This window comes from Daphnia pulex, chromosome 6 (assembly GCF_021134715.1).
Source record: "Daphnia pulex isolate KAP4 chromosome 6, ASM2113471v1".
Lineage (NCBI taxonomy): Eukaryota > Metazoa > Arthropoda > Branchiopoda > Diplostraca > Daphniidae > Daphnia > Daphnia pulex.
Window position 1 is genome coordinate 4831172 of NC_060022.1, and position 18823 is coordinate 4849994.

General features: G+C 40.7%; 3 protein-coding genes and 1 long non-coding RNA gene across 15 annotated transcripts; 1 reads left to right on the forward strand and 3 right to left on the reverse strand.

The window, feature by feature from the left end:
• Positions 1 to 3436: 3436 nt before the first annotated feature.
• On the reverse strand, positions 3437 to 8235 carry LOC124195998 (cingulin-like). Its single transcript, XM_046590739.1, has 11 exons — positions 7272 to 8235; positions 7009 to 7209; positions 6472 to 6935; positions 6274 to 6398; positions 6068 to 6207; positions 4689 to 5997; positions 4321 to 4625; positions 4084 to 4251; positions 3910 to 4014; positions 3694 to 3842; positions 3437 to 3608 (listed from the first exon to the last, which is right to left on the reverse strand). The coding sequence occupies exons 1-11, from the start codon at positions 7956 to 7958 to the stop codon at positions 3506 to 3508; spliced, it is 3756 nt and encodes a 1251-aa protein (XP_046446695.1). The 5' UTR covers positions 7959 to 8235; the 3' UTR covers positions 3437 to 3505.
• Positions 8236 to 9090: 855 nt separating this feature from the next.
• LOC124196000 (cyclic AMP-dependent transcription factor ATF-1-like) lies at positions 9091 to 15304 on the forward strand. Of its 12 annotated transcripts, XM_046590748.1 has the most exons (11): positions 9118 to 9219; positions 9659 to 9696; positions 9771 to 9873; positions 12157 to 12368; positions 12475 to 12627; positions 12706 to 12823; positions 12975 to 13115; positions 13264 to 13431; positions 13621 to 13730; positions 13800 to 13858; positions 13935 to 15304. In XM_046590748.1, exons 4-11 carry the CDS (start codon positions 12183 to 12185, stop codon positions 14158 to 14160), a joined length of 1161 nt encoding a protein of 386 aa, XP_046446704.1. In that variant the 5' UTR covers positions 9118 to 9219; positions 9659 to 9696; positions 9771 to 9873; positions 12157 to 12182; the 3' UTR covers positions 14161 to 15304. The 12 variants fall into 12 exon arrangements, with proteins under 12 accessions (XP_046446700.1, XP_046446703.1, XP_046446709.1 ...); XM_046590744.1 differs by lacking the exon at positions 9771 to 9873 and having other exon boundaries at positions 9091 to 9219; positions 9659 to 9744; XM_046590745.1 differs by lacking the exons at positions 9118 to 9219; positions 9771 to 9873 and adding an exon at positions 9310 to 9386 and having other exon boundaries at positions 9659 to 9744.
• LOC124196001 lies at positions 9620 to 10077 on the reverse strand. The gene is made up of 2 exons (XR_006875526.1): positions 9954 to 10077; positions 9620 to 9895 (listed from the first exon to the last, which is right to left on the reverse strand). It is a non-coding gene; the product is annotated as an uncharacterized LOC124196001 (long non-coding RNA).
• Positions 15305 to 15414: 110 nt separating the features above from the next.
• Positions 15415 to 17388, reverse strand: LOC124195999. Its single transcript, XM_046590740.1, has 6 exons — positions 17249 to 17388; positions 16860 to 17187; positions 16625 to 16779; positions 16354 to 16555; positions 16016 to 16267; positions 15415 to 15955 (listed from the first exon to the last, which is right to left on the reverse strand). The coding sequence occupies exons 1-6, from the start codon at positions 17369 to 17371 to the stop codon at positions 15528 to 15530; spliced, it is 1488 nt and encodes a 495-aa protein (XP_046446696.1). The 5' UTR covers positions 17372 to 17388; the 3' UTR covers positions 15415 to 15527.
• Positions 17389 to 18823: the final 1435 nt, after the last annotated feature.

Below are 18823 nucleotides of genomic sequence, written 5' to 3' on the forward strand. Positions count from 1 at the left end.
ACGGACTTTTTGACGATTTTACACCCCCCCCCCCTCCCCCCTTCGTCGCAATTCATCACAGTAGGTATACCCCTTGTCATTTTTTTGTCGCCCAGCTCCCAGACTATCATTGGTAAGACATAATAATAATTAATAATTATGTCGGTACATAAAAGTTTTGAAAAAAATGACTCATTGACCCGCTCAGACCCTTTAACAGCACTTACACCAAAGTACGTGTTGGACACAATTGAGGCTGGATGGGAAACCTCATCAGGTATACAACTTCTTTTTCACCTGTATATTTCATGGAAAATTAATTCCTTATGTTGTTTTACCGATGTCAAAAGGTGACAGCATTTCGTCCAAGTTGCTGAAAAAGCTAATGTCACAATCTTTGGACAATTAGATGCTGCACGTATCCAGCAGTTTGTGCCAACACAACACGTTTCCAGTTTTATTTTGTGAAATTTTTTATGGTGTTGTGTGCATATCATATGGGAAAGCCCAATACAATGTTTTATTGGACACATTAAATTATTTGAAACTTAACTAATGCGACAGAATGTCGAGTTGAAAAAGTCAAGCTGCAGGCTCTTCCGATCGAGAGCCCATTCCCCCCATTCCCCGTAAAGTAACACTAGCTGGGGGTTTCACTGTGCCAATTTTATTATTTCAGTGTGTAAACCCTATTCCTTGCTTTCCTTGTCTGGGTTGCAAACACTCAGACCAAGAATCCTGTTCCAGTACCCTTCAGTCTCCAATTTGAATACCTAAGTGGATTACATCCCTAGCGGCGATTATTGGTTGAAAACTGGTAATTTACCGGTGTAAAAAGCCCGGTAGGAATAATTAAGAAATTATTATAGAATAATTTAAAAAAAATTTTCCGTAAATTTACCCCTATAAAGGGGTAAACCGTAAACCCAACGAAGAAGTGCAGTAATAAAACCGTTTTTTTACGCGCTTGAAAAATTTGCGATTTTTTAAAAAAGGCGTTTATTTTACTCGAAAAAAACCATATTTTCAATAAACTTTAAAAATATGACCATCGACCCATGGAAGCAGCAACTTTACCGACCGCGCTAGCCTTCCCCCACGTCCAAAAACCGTACAAAAAACCAGACCCCTCCCCTCCCCCTAACGGTGGACGTCCTTTATGTACGGCCCCTCTCTCAAAAGCCCTGCATGGGGCATTTTGCAAACCAACCAAACCGGCAAAACCGGCAAACCGGCAAACCACTCTAATCCATCCCTGTATTCTAATTTCTACTCTCTCTCAAATTACAGAGAACTTCCAGAAAATTGCATTAGTTTCTCTACTATAGATCAAACTTTGAAATTAACCCATTCTTTAATTTCTTTTATGTTCCCTTAACGTAAACCAACAACATTCGCTCTCTGGTAACAGTTTGACCGTTCTCATTTGTTGCGTGAAGGCAGATGTTCAAAGTATCACAACCACCTCTGCCGCATTGCAGTTTGCTTCCAAAGCTAGAGCCATAAAAACGAAAGTTCAGCCATCCGTTTTCAAAACTCCGTTTAAAGTTCCTCCAGTTCATGTTAATTGCCAATGACAATAGTAAAAAAGATGTGGCCAACGCCCCTCCCTCAGAAAAAAAAAAGTTGTGACAGTGACATTCCATGTCATAACTTTGCCAGCCCAATTTTCCATTGTACCACATTTGCCTGATTTTGATTTGAAAAACGGATTCACATCCAAACCAGGCAAATATTTCAAATAGAAAATTGGGGCGACACATCCGTTCCCCGTGGCTGGTGGTGGCCAAATGAGCCCAGCGCTGAGATTTTTCTGGAGCCCGGCCTCGCCTTAATACAACGAAATCGCAATCGGATTCTCTTCGAAATTCGATCCCAGCCAACTGAACAAGAGAGTCGGGTCCGTGCCTCCGTGTCCCTATCGTCGATACAGACGCCAATAAATCTGTGTGGACAAGCCAAAAAACAAACAAAACGTGTTTTTTTGGCTAATTTAGGGATATGTTTTGAAAACATATCCTGGAAGTAAAGGAACAAAGAGAAAATGGAAACGTTCACCGAATTTTATTTTGCCGAAAAAAAAAAAACAATTGAAGCTTAAACTCAAATTTTCCTAAGCGCATGATCAAATTTCTTCCTAGCTGGCTAGCTTAAGGTTTGTTGTATTTTGAACTATTCATAGCGTTTAATTTATAAATATGTGAAAGCTTAATTAAACAATTCTGGTAGAATTTGCTTGATATAACATCGCGGACAATTTCAGCTGTTTGACGAGCACTGATTATAAATTTTCTGTTGAACTGCATCGTGTCTCTTGGTTCATCTTGTTATGCCGCTTTACTGCTCAAGTAAAAAAAAAACCTATCCGAATTTATAAAGTAACAACGTTATTGTATATCCTTCTCGAGACAGCCTTTTCTACTATATCCTATTGAGAAAGGATTAGGGAGATAATTCCACGGCTTGAAAGATGTGAAAATGTCAAATACATTTTCGGATTGGAACCCATCGATTGATATTAAGACGTCGGACATTTCCTTGATGCCTGTTGTTATTTTTCTAGTTGCTATTTTCGTCGGTTGTTTGATCATTGGCTATCCAAGTTTTCTGTTTTCGTTCGGAGGCGAAGCAATCACTGGTGTGTCCCGCGCGCCTAGTTTTTCGTGAAAGGCAATGCCTTTCCTTTGGGGGCTGGTCACGTGAACAGCATATGACTATGAATCCTGCGGATCTTAGATCAGCAGGAAATGATGAGATTCTACAATGCAACCAACTCTTTTCAGTCTTCTAGCCATCCATCTCTTTCTCGCTCCTTGATCCGCCTGGCTTAATCGAAACAAACAGCGTCCTCTCTCTCACGACAGTCTTCTTTCCTCCACGTGCACACGACCAATCGGACATTGTTGTTTGTCAGCTCCGACGAGATAGTTGTTTCCCTACGCATCTAGAGAGAGAGACAGCGCGCGTCAACGTTCAAAATAGCGACGATGGAACAACTCAAAGATCGCTGTCGTGATTGGTTCGCGAGAAATCAAGTGAATCGGAAACGATCCCCGCGTTTCACAACCCATCACTTTGGCGAGGTACGCGCAATAAAAAAACAAAAACAAGACAGCGTAGGAATAAGGGGGAGTAGGCCGGAAGGATCATTCTTGCGCTGTGTCTTCGATACACTCATCTTACCACCAGCTTCATGAGGATGAGATGATTGAATTGTGAAGACCTTCCTAGCCTTACCGTGCGCAATAAAAATAGTTTCTCTGCCGACCCTGTTGGGCTTCCACTACGGATAAGGGAATGTTGTTACTATGGCACTCTTGAGAGACATTTACTACTTACAAGGCCGTATAGCAAATGAAAGAGGAATCTATTGGTTTCTCATCGTTCCCTGTGCCTCCTTAGGGGGGGGGGGGGTTTGTATCCGGCGGCCAAAAATCCATTGGAATGGGAAAACTTATCAAATTTGAATTTTTATTATTCGGCTTTCATGCATCAATTCAAACACAACAACATATTCGGAAACATTTCAGTCAGTTGAAGGCCGAGCTTCGATCGCCCGTCTTCTTTGGCGCCACTGTTTCGCGATGTAGCGCATCCTTTCAATCGATATGATGGTAAAAACGGCGACCCTGAAACAAAATTTGTTCTTCCATTATTATCACGCCACCGCCAGGACAAATAGAATTACAACTAATAGAGCCATCCATTGTATACCTGAAACGACGTAAGGGATTCTTCGATCCATTCTCTATCCGCCGGTTATGATTTTGATCCCACTCACAAACAATGGCCGAGAGAAACTTTTTCTGATAAACTAAATTCTTGCGAATACTCTCCAATTTGAGAGCGCGATACTGGTGGAACTGACGATACAGCAAAATAAATTATGGTAATAAAAACAAAAGTTAAAAAAAAAAGTGTGGAAAATACCTTGCTGGCTTGTTCGGGTTGAAGAGATCGGTACGCTGAAATTGATTTTTGAGGTGGTTGGGTTTTTACCGGCTGGTTTCTCTGTTGCGCAAGCAATTGCATCACCTGGGAAAGTCAACAAAACAGGATGACATTATTATTGTTTTCCATTATCCCCTTGTCGAAAGATTAAACCTGTTGTTGTAGGCGAGTATTAGTTGTACGCTGATCTTGCAACAACAATCTCTCCATTGCGAGTTCCGTTCTGAGCAGCTGCACTTTCTTTGTCAATTCAACTTCAACTGGATTAATTGTAACGACAAAACTATCCCCGTCAGGTTTCAACGTTGTCTCGAGATCATCCTGAATTCACGAAAAATTCTTACGTCCCACAATCCAATCGATGAGAAAATAATTACATTAAAACTATACCTCTACGTTCTGATTGGTTGCTGGTAATCGGCTTATTTTCTGCTGAGCTGCGTTCTGTTGCATCTCGAGCATATGTTTACCAAATGCCAAAAGCTGTTCGCTTTCTCTTTGGACCTCTTTAAGAGCCGTTTTCCCCATCATGGAATTGGGCAAAGACAAATCATTAAAGGTGCTGAATTCGGCCGTACGATGTGCCGGACTTCCGTTACGAATGGAAGTTGCTCGACTGCTGCAGCGGCTGCTCGTCGCACTTCCCAAAAATTCGACAAAGGATGGTGCCAGTAAATCGGGCGGAGCTGTTTGACCTACAATGAGAAATAACATTTTTGAAAACCAAAAGAAATCAATAAAAGAAAATAAGTGATTACCTTCTAATGACAAATCTCTGGGATCGGCCGTTCGAACATGTTTCTCTTTCTGTTGTAGCTGCTGGGCCTCTTTAATCGCTTCGACTTCACGTTGCAAGTTTTGCAAAGCTTCTTCCACTTTTGCTTTGCAACTGTCTGATAGTTTCAACTTTGCTTGCAAATCACTGAGCGTCTTTTCCTTGGAATCCAGCTGAGCTTTTAATGCTGAGGACTGTTGTTGGGCTGTTTGTTGGTGATACACCAGATCAGCTTGTAATGAGGCGCATCGTTGCTGAAGAATTTCTACAGCTGTGATGGTACCACGCTGAGCTGCAACTTCTGTTTCAAGAGCTAAACACCTTCGACGCATTATGTCGTATTCCTGAGTTAAATCTCTTTGATTAGACAGATTTATTTCCAATTCTTTGCAGTACTTTTGCAGTTGATCGATCACTGTTTCGCTGGCTAACTTCTGATCAGCAAATTCCTTTTTCAAGGTCTTGCATGACAGACGTGATGCTTCCAACTCCTGCGTCATAATCTTGTACTGGTTTAGCTCCTTCTCCAGGGCAACACAACGTTCTCGAGCGATTTCGAGCTCCTGCAACTTATTTTGACAATCTTCCCACTCCTTTTCCAGGCGAGTACAACGCGCTTGATACTCATCTTTTTGTCGCTCGGCTTCGTCTACCATGTCATCTAACGCGGCATTACGAAGCTCAAGCGATTCAAGTTGAGCCAATCGACTGGCGTTACAAGCCGCTTCGTCTTCAAAAACCTGGCGCTCTCTCTCCGAATTTTTCAGTTTTTCTTTGAGCTCACCCAGTTCTAAGGTGAGTGCATGAATCGTCTCTTGATGTTTGAACTGGGCTGCAGGGTGGTTTTGATGCTGCATATGGTGTTGGTATATCGGACTGAGAGGGACAGGGGAATTTTGGGCGCCAAGTTTGGACCAGGTCATGCTACCGTCTTGGTGGGGAGCATCCCTCAAACGCTCAACACTGTTTTGGGAAAAGTCGTCTTGGATCCGCCTGGAAGACTCTTGTTCTTTTTCTTTTTCTTGAATGGCTTTCATCAGTTTTTCAATTCGCTCATACAATTCGCCCATCTGCTTTTGCATATTAGTAAGAGATTCTTCCTTCTCTTGAACTATCAGGCAAAGTTGCTGCTTTTCCTCCGAAAGGGCACGACACTTTTCGGCGTGAATATTTTGGGATGCGCCAAGCGCAGCTGACCGTCTTTGCTCTTCAAGTCGATTTTCCAAAGAAGAAATACGTTTCAAAAGATCGGTATGCTCCATCTGAAGCTCATGTTTTTCGGCATCGACATCCTATGAATGAAGCAAATTTATTTGTGATTTAGTATTAGAATATGTATAGCAATGGTGTCTGGTTGCTTACCTGTAGCAATAATTGATGTTGCTGATATTGTTGCTCCAATTCGGCTGCTCTAGAAATGCTACGCTTTTCCGACTGAGATATTCGTTGTAATTCTGCCTCCAGATCTGCTATTCGTTTACAGGCAGCCTCTTCTATCCGACCTATAAAAAAATACAAATTAATATATTTTTTCGGGGCTTATTTAGAGAATCGAAAAAGCATTATACTCAAAACGGCCAGTTTTCCATCTAGCTGCTGCAGAAAATTAATAGCACGTTCTGGATCATTTTGGCAGTTTTCCCCATTAGTCGGTGACGGACTATTGTCACGGATATCCCTGGGATGTCTATCCCTATTCACACGGATAAACAACAACAAAATGATTCACTGAATGGTGAAAACAATATTCTTTTAACGATTATTACTTGATAGATATATCCTCCGTGCTAGTTGATGGAGTTATATGAGTTCTTGGGCTCAGTAAATTGTTGTTGGTTCTCTTTTGTTTCGTTGCCTGAGCTGCTTCCAGCGCTCGCGTGCTGTTGTCCACTTTGTGAAGGAGTCGGAAAATTAGCTGCTGGAGTTCATCAAACAATGACGGCATTTCGCCGGCTGTCACTGGAAGAGAAGTGTCCACTACATCTTGCAGTGTTGAATCAGCTTTATGACTCGCAGGAACGTCACTTTCTCTTTCCGTCTCCGACTGAGCATACATATGATTTTCCAATTCATTCTGCAATGCAGTGATTTGTTCGGATTGAGCTTTGAGTAATTGATCTTTGACATCTAAAACAGTTTGCAAGCTACTGTTTTCTTCGTCCATTTCGGCCTGGTTATTACGTAAAACTTGATTGTGTTGCTCTAAACGCTGCTGAACAGCGAGATGATCCTATCATATGAAGAAAGCATAGGTTATTTTCAAAATTCCACTCACATTATACGCAAACGTTTTACAGGATTACCTGGATAATTTGGTCTTTCTCTTTTAGAACTGTTTGAAGTTGTTGAACATCATGGGATAGTTGGGAAGTGGAGACTTTCATCCTTTCGCATTCTTTTTCCTTTTCCGCTAAAAGACATTCTAGTTTTTTCTGTTGTTCACTAGCCTCTTCTCTTTCTTGCTCTCTTTCGATCGCTTGCTGCTCCAAAAACGCACGATTTGACTAATGAAATAAAGTGAAAAAGTATTAATTTTACAGCCAACACAAACAGATTAAAATAATACCTTTAATTGCTTATCTGCAGCATCAAGCTGGTCTGTTAAATCCTTTATTTGCTTCTGAGCCTGATCAGATGCCGCAACATGTTGCTCAATCATTTGAAATTGAGAGGTGTACTGCTGCTGAAATTCATTGGCTACTTCCAGAAGTTTTCGATTGTAGAGTATGTGTAGCTCTTCACATTTGTGACATTTTAAATCTTCTGTTTGAATACTTTTTGAGCCAACTGTAACTGGGGGATTTGGCTGCTGTTGAATATTTCGTTTTACTTCTAGCCTTTCTATGTTGGCAACAAGACTTGTCAATGGTTGCTCTTGCTGGTCTGAATACTCATCACACTGGGTTTCATGAGCAAAATTAAAACCGGGTATTGGTCCCATGCTTATACTTAGGTCATCTTGTGAAGTAGAAGCCTGCCGAGAATTAACTGTAGACATAAGTATGTCTGGCCTGAAATCTGCTTCTGGGGAAAATGCAGCATGCAAATTAACAACTTGGCTGATTTCTCCTGCAGTGATTGAAGAAAGAGACAAGCTGCCCATTACATGGTTCACTTGGTTTCTGGTAGGTGATATAAAACTCGCATCCGAGATGGTATAATGGTTGGGTTCGTTGCTAGCTTCATCACGGCTGATCAAGTCTGCTGGTCCCATTGAAATAGATTTTTCACTGTCATTTGTCGACTCTTCCATTTTTTAAATGCAATAGTTTGGATGCTGAGTGAAACAATTAGAAAATAAATTATAACTTTGAGACCAAATGGCTCATAATGATGTATTGATATGGTTTCACACGGATTCGAATTTCCAAGCGTCTACAACATCAAAATAAACAAAGACAGAATGGGAAGTCTCTTCTCACTTGTGACGTGGTTCGTATTTTCTGCGGGTCAAAAGGACCATTCCATTTCAAGGACCATTAGATTTCTTGCCTTTGTTTGAGAATAGAACCCTAAAAAAAATCTTGCCAACGGTATTTTTTTTAGAAATTTATTAAATAACCACAAGTGTTGCGCCACAAAGGAAGACGCGTTGAGTAATATCTAATATGTAGGCCTGCGCCTAACCGTAAAGGGGTACGAAGTAGCTATGCTTGTATGAGCAATCTAACAAAGTGCAGCTTTCGGTTTTTAGACCTTATAGTTTTACAAACTGCTCAAGACATGTTCGTGGAAATTACGTCACGCTATGTATGAAATAAACGCAATGCTCTAGAGACTCGTCTTGCGCAGGGAATATACGAAACTTTTTATCGTTTAAGTTGCATTATTTTTAGTACATCGGATTGAACTAAAGACTAGTATCTTGGAGAAAATCCAATGGATTTTGAAGGTTTTTTTGCAGAAGCGGCAAGCGGAACAACCGAACAACACGATAAATCGATACAGAAAGAAGTTTGTAAATATTTCGTTAAAAACCTTTTTCCTATTCCGATCAGTTAGCTTGAATTCAAACGTATTAAATTACTTGTAATTACGGAAAGCATTAACTGTGGAAAGCAAAACGTCTTTAACGAGAATATTAGAAAGAAATTAAAATCGAAGCAGAAAAATGGAGATTTAAACAGATAGGGAACTAGCACTACAAAGTAAATGTTGCGCCCCCTATCAACTGACTCTGGAAACTTTGCGTAAACAAACCGAATAAAAGTAAAAGCCTTCTCTGCGTTTCCATAATTTCAACTGATTTTTAATTATTTAAATGAATTATTGTTCTTTCCTTATGGTAAAGATAATCAAAAACCCTTGTAGGAAAATGAAAATAAATTGTGACGAATGCGCAACACGTAGTTTTAGGCCTGTTGGAAAAGTATTGCATTGACATGTGTTGTTGATGGTTAGTCTGCTAGTCTTTGGTTTATGAATGTTTTTGTCTTTTTCGTCTACGAATCAGGGATTTTTTTAGCCACATTCAAGCTCATCCAAGTAAATTGCTGTGAAATTAATGAGAAAAGGTAAGGATCTTTACCATATCTTGTTGTTTCATTGAATAAGAAGCTAAAACAACTAAGAGACTGAGTTTGAAACAACTGATCTGAGATTGTCCCACGTCTTGCTCCTCAACACGTGGAATCACCAGAAAGAACGACGATTGCTTAATCACAATCTTGAATCTGATCAGGTATATGGCCGTTAGTGAATCAATTTTCAGAGTTGGAAAAACTGTCTAGCTAGGAGGTTCATTGTTGTTGTTTGTGATATAGGATCAAATTGGCAGGAAACAAGTGTTTTAAAAAACCCGCACACATTTCATAATTGCTTTGATGCAGTTATTCTCGATTTTCTTTAATTTATTCAACTTCATTGTTTGTTTGTTTTTTTATTTTTAAGTCATTTAAGGAAAAAGCCTAAGGATATCAGCAGACACTGATTGCAAATTTATTTTTCCAACAGGGTATCATTGAAGCAGAATAATTTCGCTGTCAGCTTCGGTCAGTGTAAAAAGCTACTGAAAGTGATTATTTTAAAACCATGAGAAGGTAACTGGTATTCCAATTATTTTTAGATGCCTTTGAACCATTTCAATCTGCCATATAAGTCAAAGATCAATGAAGAAATACCCTTGCTGGTTGCTGCATACCTTGAATTGCAGTTAATTTAAAGCTCCGGTAATTTATTGATGACATTTCCCTAGTAGAAGCGTAAAATAATAGTACACAGCATTTGAAATAATGAACAACACCTTTACCCTTTAGCTAGTCTACAGGGCGCATGCAGGGCGCAACTGGGCGCATGTTTCAAAGCAGACAGACGAATTTTAAAGGGTAACGCCCAAAGTTCTTTAGAGATGGCGCAGGCTTTTTAAGCGTGTCCTATCTATACTATCTCTGTTTTCGGGTGTAGGCGTTCGATTAGTCGATACTTTGCGAGTATATCGATTGATGTTGCTGTTCTACACTTTCAGTTATTCAGTTCCTTAGGCGTTTCTGTTCAAGATTTGTTGTTTTAATCACGCTTAAAAAAAGACTGCCGAAATGATGCATCGTGCCCATCGTGACCAATCGAGTTGAAGGCCTTGAAGCCTGTCTTTCTCCTTGCGGGTGCGTGTCGTGAGTAAGCAAACGGCAAGGGAAGCTACGACTAGCTCTCGTCGTCGAAGCGTCGCCTCCATCTTGCTTTCTGTATGTGCCTATGTGTGTGTGATGTTGTTGGTGGGAGGAGCCTTTAACGAAAGCTTGAGCTAGCGCCATATCGTTGTCGTAGCGCGCGTGAGAGGAGCCACAGGCTGATATACGTAACGAAAAGTTGAATACAGACGCATTCAGTGACGCGAAAGCCTCCATTTTGACTTGGCTGTGTATGCGTTTACGTGTCAGTCCCGCGTCCGCGTCGGAACGGCTGTCCAGGGTTGGTCCCCTCCCGACCACCACCCTCTGTAACCACCCCCCTGTGACGTCGTCGCCATCTCTTAATAACTCTCTCTCACCTCGGGTAAGTTTGTTATAACAAACAGCAGTAATATAGAAATATTTCCGAAAACTAGTTCTACTCTCTGCTTTTGCCTAATATGGATTCTAGCAATAGGACTGGTGGTGGTAGGCCACTTTCATTCGTCTATATTATACCTTGCCAGCTACCACCACTGTTCACTATATAGGCGATTGATTTTTTCTTTTCAACCTAAGCCAACCCACACACACACACACACACCGACATTGTGCGGGAGTTATTTCTAGTTTTGCCCGTCTCGTTTCAATAGCATTTGACTACATGAAAAGTCATTTTTTTGCATTTGGCACGAAAATGTTTTCGTATCGAATGTTTGCTCCCGTTTAACATTGTGCAAACAATCACGAGAGAGAGAGAGTGCAACCGAGGCGCCACTACAACAAGAAACACAGTTTGTGTAGTCTGCTGGGTGTTGTGTGTGTATGTGTGTGTGTTGATGACGAACTTGTCTTCATTTCATTCTACCAACGTTCTCAGCTGTGAATTACGACCCAAGAATTTTTTTTTTCTTTTTCCTTCTATCCAATGTGCAATCCCTTTGTTTTCACGTCAGACATTTTCACACGATTCCACCGGGTAATCGGGAAAACACACGATGACGATATTTTGTATAGATTCACTTTTCGTTTTAAAATTGAAGGCGGTCAAATGTTGAGTCAGACGTGGAAAGAAATTTTATCCAATTCGTTCCAGTCTGAAAGAGATAAATAATTTGTTGGCCACAAACGAAACAAAAGTAGAAACAAAATAAAAAAAAAAAAATAAATCCGGCTCTGTTATTCTCGCTTTTTGTGGTTTTAAACAAAATAAACTTTTTAGTTTAGCTTATCCTTAAAAAAAAGAAAAAAGGCTGTAGGGAGAGAGAGGAGAGAAAGAGGCGGCGAGGTGGTTGGTACGAGTAATGAATAATACGGTGGGAGGGTTGTGTGCGTCAGCAGATGACGTCAGCGTGACGTAGGTATAACAGTTTCCGGCTTCTCTCTAGCGCCTTTTTTTCTCTCTCCACTCCTGCTGCATAGTCCCGCGATCGTGCGGTCGGTCCAGGCGGTCGTGCAACAACAGTTGTAATACACCAGCCAGTCGGCTTTACTGCGCCTTTCACCTTCACCAGCATCAGTTGGCCAAACGCTCACTTGTCCACCCTTTTTTTTTTATTACTCATTTCGGTAGTAGTGAAAAATAAGGAGAGAGAAACTGTTTTTTTCTCTGATTGTGTCTGTCTCTGCCATCTTTTGTCGTGTTTTCCCAGCGAACCTTTTAAAACAAAAACAAAAAGTGCTAAGGTCCGTCGGCAAAAATGTTTCCAAGGTGCGTCCCCCCTACTATATTTTGACCGGCAATCGTGTGTGTGTGTGTTTGTATGGAGATGTGACGTGTCAACATCATCATTTGCATCTGGTTTTTCTTGCGGTTTTCTTATCGTTTCTTGTGTGTTGTTACAGATCAGCAGGTCTTGAGTTGAGGTATCATGGACTTGGTGGATGCCAATGACGGATCAGGCGAGAGTGATCCTCACAACTCCGGTGCAGCAGAAAGTTCATCCCTGAACGGTGGAAGAAGTAGCGGCGGAGGCAATATTGGCGGCTCCAATCCCAGTCATTCCCAATCCTCGTCCGCCATCAGTATTGTTCACGTTTCTGTACCGCAAGCTCAAGTAAGTTACTATACATTGGTCATTACCCTGGGCGTCCTATCGGCGTGTTTGTTTCATGCTATCTTTCAAATTTGGGATGCTTATCTTTTATTTCCTTCATTTCAAGGTGCAATCGGTGATACAGCCAACGTCCGTCATTCAGAGTACGCCTAGTCTACAAGCCACCTCCCTACCAAAAGGCAACATCATTTTAGTTAGCAAGCCAAATTCCGTCATACACACAACCGGCGGTGGCGGAGGCTCCATCCAGACATTACAAGTAGTCCTAAAAATAACTTTTACTCTGTTGGGAGGCGGGGAGTTCCTCTTACTAATGGTTGTTATTGCTTCTTCACAGGTGATTGATAACAGCGGCTTGCACGAAGACGAAAACACCAAAAAAAGGCGCGAAATCCTGGCACGCCGGCCGTCTTACAGAAAAATTCTCAACGAGTTGGGAGGTTGCGAGATTTCCGGCAAGTTTATCTCCTCGGGACTTCCTTTTCCCTTGTTCTCTTTTTTTCCTTTTTTGTTTTAGTTTTTTATTCTTTTTTTTTATTGTGTAGTGCATTTGTTTCCCTCCGTCGATTCTAAACGCATCATTTATTTCTCTCTTTTTCATTGTAGAAGATAAAGGAGACTCGCCGGGAATCGATTCAGATAGTAGCAGTTCGTCTCCCGCGCCCCCTTCTAGCCATAATCAAAGAACGGCCTCGTCGGTCGCTATCTCTGGCACGCATTATCAGACTACTGCAGGTTTAATCAAAGGTATTATTAGACCCAGAATCTTGGCTCTCTTGCCTTTTCTTTCTTTTCTTTGTTGTTGTTGTTTTGTTTTCTATTTCTCTTTCTTTTCAAACGAACCCATTTGGTATATTTCCACAATTTTCACGCAATCTTCACTATGACATTCTAGTCCTACCTGGTGGAACCATCCAACTGGCTACACCAGCCGGCAATACTAGCCAGGGTTTGGGCGATGGTGGTGGTCAAACACTATCCACCCTCACTATGACAAATACGCCAGGAGGAGGTGCTATTGTCCAGTACGCTCAGGGTCAGGACGGCCAATTTTTTGTGCCAGGTTGGTTGTGGAAAAACATAAAAGAATCAAGTCACCCATCCATCCATCTTCTATCCTATCCACAGTATATATGTCGTCCCATCTAACCTTATCTCTGTCGTCTGATAGCACCCTTACCCTTTCTGGCCACGTATCAACATTTCACGTTTTTTATTTATTTATTTATATTTTTTGTATTGTCGTTTTTAGTTTGCGTCACCGGTGACCTGCAAGCATACGCTTTACGTCCCGTCACGACCACAGCCGGCCTTAATTCGACGGGCGTCGTAGTCGGCAGTGGCACCGGACAAAGCTTACAGGTACGACCAGCTGTTATTATTTTGTTGCAATTATTTTCGTGACTCATCACGATCATTTTATTCTGATAGAATTCCAAACTTTTGGCGGAAGAAGCGTCCCGAAATCACGAACTACGTATGAAGGGAAAGTGAGTAACGTGATTATTATTATTATTAAAACTAAATAGAGACCGTTGCTAATTTCTAATTTGTCTGATGTTGCAGTAGCGGAAATCACAGCGACGAATGGGACCCGTCGGAGCCATCGCTACAAAAGCGAGAGCTGCGACTGTTAAAGAACCGAGAAGCGGCTCGAGAGTGTCGCCGGAAGAAGAAGGAATACATCAAATGTCTGGAGAATCGAGTAGCTGTACTCGAGAACCAGAACAAGGCCTTGATAGAGGAGCTCAAGTCGCTCAAGGAACTCTACTGCAGTCAGAAAACAGACTGAACATTTGTGGAACGGTGTGTGCTTTTAGGCCACCAATGATTTGAAAACTACCAAGCGCGCTTCACCTTTAATTCCCACATCCTCTTTTTTAAAACATCGTCATTTTTCCATGTTGAAAATCCCTTTTTTTCTCTGTCAGAAATCCTTTCTTCTATCATCACCTCAGTTTATTTCTCTTCTCTCTTTCTGTCCTCTGACTGCTGGAACACTTGGCTCCAGTTTCCGACCTTTGAAATCACTGGTAATTTAACCCTAATTTTTTTTCTCGCGCAGTTTTCATATTTGTTTTAACTTTGGTTTACTCCACTGGAAGAAAAACAAAATTCAGAAGGAAAGAAGAAGAAAAAAAACGCTCGCCCAGTGTGGGATTAGGCGAGTTGGTGAATTTTTTTTCCCGCTCTTTCTAATATTTGTACATCAATCATCTATGTTAAAAACTTTTTGGATATAAGATTTGTTTTCCTCTCTAATTCATTTATCGTAGAAACAGTAACAGGAAAGCAAGGCGCGGGTTTATTTGGCTGTGGCGGTTCACGGTACACACAAGCTTACATTTCTGGCACTTTTGTCTACGTTTGTGGGGGGGATTATTTGTGAAGTGAGTTAATGAATTGTACATATAAAGAAATTATATCAGTAATAGATTTTGCCAAGGCGAGTTTAACAGGAGAAAAAAAACGTCGATCTTAATCCACATGATTGGGTGTATCATGTTATCGTAGACTGTGCTGTTTTTGACGCCATTTTGTACGACTTTTATCGTTAGATTTTCCCCCCCTTCCCAGCAAATTTCCCTTCAATTCAAACCAACATCTCTTTCCTACTTTTCTTTCCTTTCCTCTTCAGACTGCCTTACGATGACTGATAAGAAGAATATTTAATCGCCATGTTTTTCACCAGCCCGTTGCCATCTCAGTCTACCACCATTTCGACACGTAACTTGATCCTCATTCAGAGCCCATGCTTGTTTATGCCCCTCGACTTGTACGTGTCGTCCCATTTTCACTGGCTCCTCCTCTTTCTTTCCTTGTTCCTCTGCAGCATGTAATACGATTTCAACTGAATCTTTTGTAATTTTCCACCTGTGGTTTTTGTACACACAGTATGCCTTACACGGCATTACAATACACTTTTTGGTGTAGAATGAAGACCGTTAATTGAGTCTCTACCATCAAGACCCATCCCACTTTAGGAACGACAGTGGCGGTTTTATTTTGCTTGGTAAGCGATAAATCATGTTACATTTGTAATGAAATTTTTTTTTCAGATAGATTACAGGCTACAGGATACATAGAACCGCTCAAAACAGAAACCATCGTGTGTCTTAGAGGTATTAACTTCACGAAATGATTTTTCTGGACTTTAAATTAAAAGAAGCTTTCTTCAATTAGGAAGCCAACAAAGTTCATGAAGTGTTGATTATTATCATGAATTGTGCCTGCCGCTAGAAACAGTCTAATTTGATCGCCCGTATGAAGTTGCAAAACAGATTGGAGCGAAAAAGTTAGGTATAAATTCGTGCTTAAACTCGTCCCAACGACTTCACCATTCAACTGTAACCGAACATATGTGTATGTATCAACAGAATTACTGATACCCGACAAAGCAAAAAAATATTTTCCTGATCTTGGAGCTACGAATGTTCCTGTCGCAGTGTTCATGGCATTGCCCAGGTTTAGCTTGGTGACTTCAAATGGGACAACACTGTTGGCTGTTAAGTAGTCGGTGTTTCTTTGCACGTAGAAAAACACAGGTGACGATTTCACATCAGTAAACCCTATCCACGTTTGAAAACCTAGATGCGAAATTAACAAGTAATGATTGAGTTTCATTTAGATAAGGGAGAACCACCAACCTTGGGATGTGGGTAGTTTACTAAAGTCACAGTAAACTGTCTCCACTTGAGAAACACCTCTGATCAAATAAAGGCCGCTGAGTACATGGCCGATCTGCCACAATTCCGTGCACGAAGTGGGCATTCCGTTAACGACTCTCTGACCGGAGCATTTTAACTTTCCCAGCGTATGAATTCCACTTGACGCTTCCGGGGACGTTCTTCCGAAATTCAACCGCGAAACTGGAAGATCTTCTTTCTTAGTTATTTCACCTTTATGCAGTGGGTAAGTGGTAGAACTTATTTCAATTAACTTATTTCAATTATCAAATACATTTTTTCCGGCTGAATATGTATACCGCTGTCGGATAAGTTGCTGGGTGCGTAGGAATCGCAATTGCATTTGACGTTAGAGTCGACGCAAGAATTTTCAATGCCGCACTGGCACGTATGAGTAGCATTGTTATTTCCCGACCAGTAGTATTGCGCTTGTCCGTTTTTGTCATTCCACCAGGAATAAGCGATCTCGTTAAATTCAAGTGGAGCCGAAAAACACTCATACTAATAGTCATAATCCAAATCGTTAAAAAACAAGCTATTATAGAATTTGTGATGACTCGGGAATAATACCTTGATTGATTGTCGACATTCATCCGAAAGTTCGATAAGCGCAGATATTTGTCTTGACGAAGCTTCGTATGCAATTGATCTCGTGTAACATCCAGGGTCCAAGCAGTGCCCAACATTTATTGCCGACTCACTGTTATGCCCAATAAATGTAATTCCTGAAAACAACGAATGATTTAAAAGGAAAATTATTGCACATCACCTGTAATTATTTCATTCATTCAAAAAATTCGAATACCTGACGACATATCACAGGTGACTTGGATTGGATCTTCTCCCACACCCTGGCCGTCTGGGTCGATCCAGTAAACGCCGGATGTCAACGAGGGATTAGCCAAACGGGCTTCGTGACAAGTCCTTGGTAATCCACTTTTGGTTTCGAGTCCCACCTTCGCTCCATTGTTTAAAACTACTTGCTTGTCAAGCTCTTCTCGACCAAAGTGGGATTTACACGACGCCAAAAGTAAGTCTTGTTCTTGAACCTTTAGCTTAAGTTGCTGCACTTCTTCACTCAGACGACCAAATTGGACTTTGACAAAATTTTCAAATTGGTCCTTGAGAGTTTCCTTTAGTGTAATTCTTTGGATATTTTATTATGAAAACTTTAATTATAATATTCAAGCTTACGTAATCATTCCGGAGAACTTTGTTGTCTTCAGCCGACAAGTGGTTTTTCTGACCGCCTGCTACACCTAATGCAATTACGAAAATCAGAAAGAAAGTCGTGGCGTAATGGGATGATACAGCCATTCTATGTTAACGCAGAAAGCGAATAAGTATTGTGTGACAGTGACACCAACAATGCAAGCCAGTTATATACAGGCTTCGCGATGTATATTGGACATTGAACCAAATCATTCGATTGACATTATATTTCCAAATTTTTCCGTGTTCCGATAATAATTCTTGTACGAGCGGGAAATCCCATTCGAGATACGAAATAAGAGAAAACAAATATGTTTTTCTTTGCTGTTTGTTTATGCCTTTGTCCTTTGTAATGTGGATTTAAGAAGAGTTGATTTATCCGCTTTAGATAAAGGAAGTTGTTCCCGTCCCGAAAATGTTTATCAAAATAATTGAATATTAAATTAAATCAAGTCGCCAGGGCTATAGTACCCTTGAAATCGCTAAAAAATATAGCTAACCATTTGGTCAAACGGTTAGGTTTCAAATTACATTTTAAAAGTGTATTGTACTCCTTCCGGCTAATCATTTCACGGTTAACCATAATTTTATTTATTTTCTTTTAATTTAGAAAAGTAATGCGAGTTTTTATTATTGCATTCAGCAACTTGACAAGGGAGCAATTCAATTCGAACTGGTTAGACTATGGTTTCCATTTCGTTCCGCCAGTTCCCGTCCAGCAGCAACATCCAGCAGCCGGAATACGGAATTCCTTTTTTTTTCACGAATAACCCTTGTGCCATCTGTCGGACATCATAATTTTAGCCACCTAGCGACATGCAGTGAAGGCGGTATTGCTTTCTGATTGCTCAACTGCTACATCTCTCATCAAGTCATCATCGATCATCGACTATTTTTATTTTGGTATATAAACGAAAACGAAAAATAAGTCTTCAGATACAAATTAATATCGAGGATATGACAATGATGTATAAATAAATACAGTAAATATTTTGAAAAAAAAATTTTGAATATTACAAATCGCTTAAAATATAGCTAAGCTAACCATTTGCGACCATTGGTACGCGCCTTCGTCAGAGACGGGAGATAAAAGAGGATATTTTCTTATCTAATCATTGTGTGGTTATAGCCAGCTGTCTACTAATATGTTTTGAAAAATGTTGGTTTATATGACACATTGTTAAATAACTCTAATGAAACCAAAGTTATTCTGATTTCACACTACAAAAGATGATAAAACACTCGGCAAACGTGCTTGCTTACAGATGCCGCTGAACGTGCGGCTATATATATACCAACGACGACGTCCGTTTCGTTGTTGGTATAACTATATTGGACGCATGATGGCTAATAACGATACATCTATCACCGCAACCGGTTTCAGCCAGGCTCTCAATTACGACGACGGCCAATGCGCCATATGTCTGGGACCTCATGCGGATAAATCTCAGTTGCAGTGCGGCCACTTCTTTTGTTATCATTGTCTCAACGAGTGGCGTAAAATCAAGTTGGAGTGCCCCACTTGCAAACGACCCTTCACTTCCATCTTGCACAATA

Coding starts and splice junctions, on each gene's coding strand:
- LOC124195998 (XM_046590739.1), bottom strand. CDS start 7,958: ATGGAAGAGTCGACAAATGACAGTGAAAAATCTATTTCAATGGGACCA. Junction 6,936..7,008: donor AGAAAGACCAAATTATCCAG/GTAATCCTGTAA, acceptor TTCATATGATAG/GATCATCTCGCTGTTCAGCA. Junction 5,998..6,067: donor AACATCAATTATTGCTACAG/GTAAGCAACCAG, acceptor CTTCATTCATAG/GATGTCGATGCCGAAAAACA.
- LOC124195999 (XM_046590740.1), bottom strand. CDS start 17,371: ATGGCTGTATCATCCCATTACGCCACGACTTTCTTTCTGATTTTCGTA. Junction 16,268..16,353: donor CAGCAACTTATCCGACAGCG/GTATACATATTC, acceptor CACTGCATAAAG/GTGAAATAACTAAGAAAGAA. Junction 15,956..16,015: donor TAAACTACCCACATCCCAAG/GTTGGTGGTTCT, acceptor TTTCGCATCTAG/GTTTTCAAACGTGGATAGGG.
- LOC124196000 (XM_046590741.1), top strand. CDS start 12,183: ATGGACTTGGTGGATGCCAATGACGGATCAGGCGAGAGTGATCCTCAC. Junction 12,369..12,474: donor TTTCTGTACCGCAAGCTCAA/GTAAGTTACTAT, acceptor CTTCATTTCAAG/GTGCAATCGGTGATACAGCC. Junction 12,824..12,974: donor GGGAGGTTGCGAGATTTCCG/GCAAGTTTATCT, acceptor TTTTCATTGTAG/AAGATAAAGGAGACTCGCCG.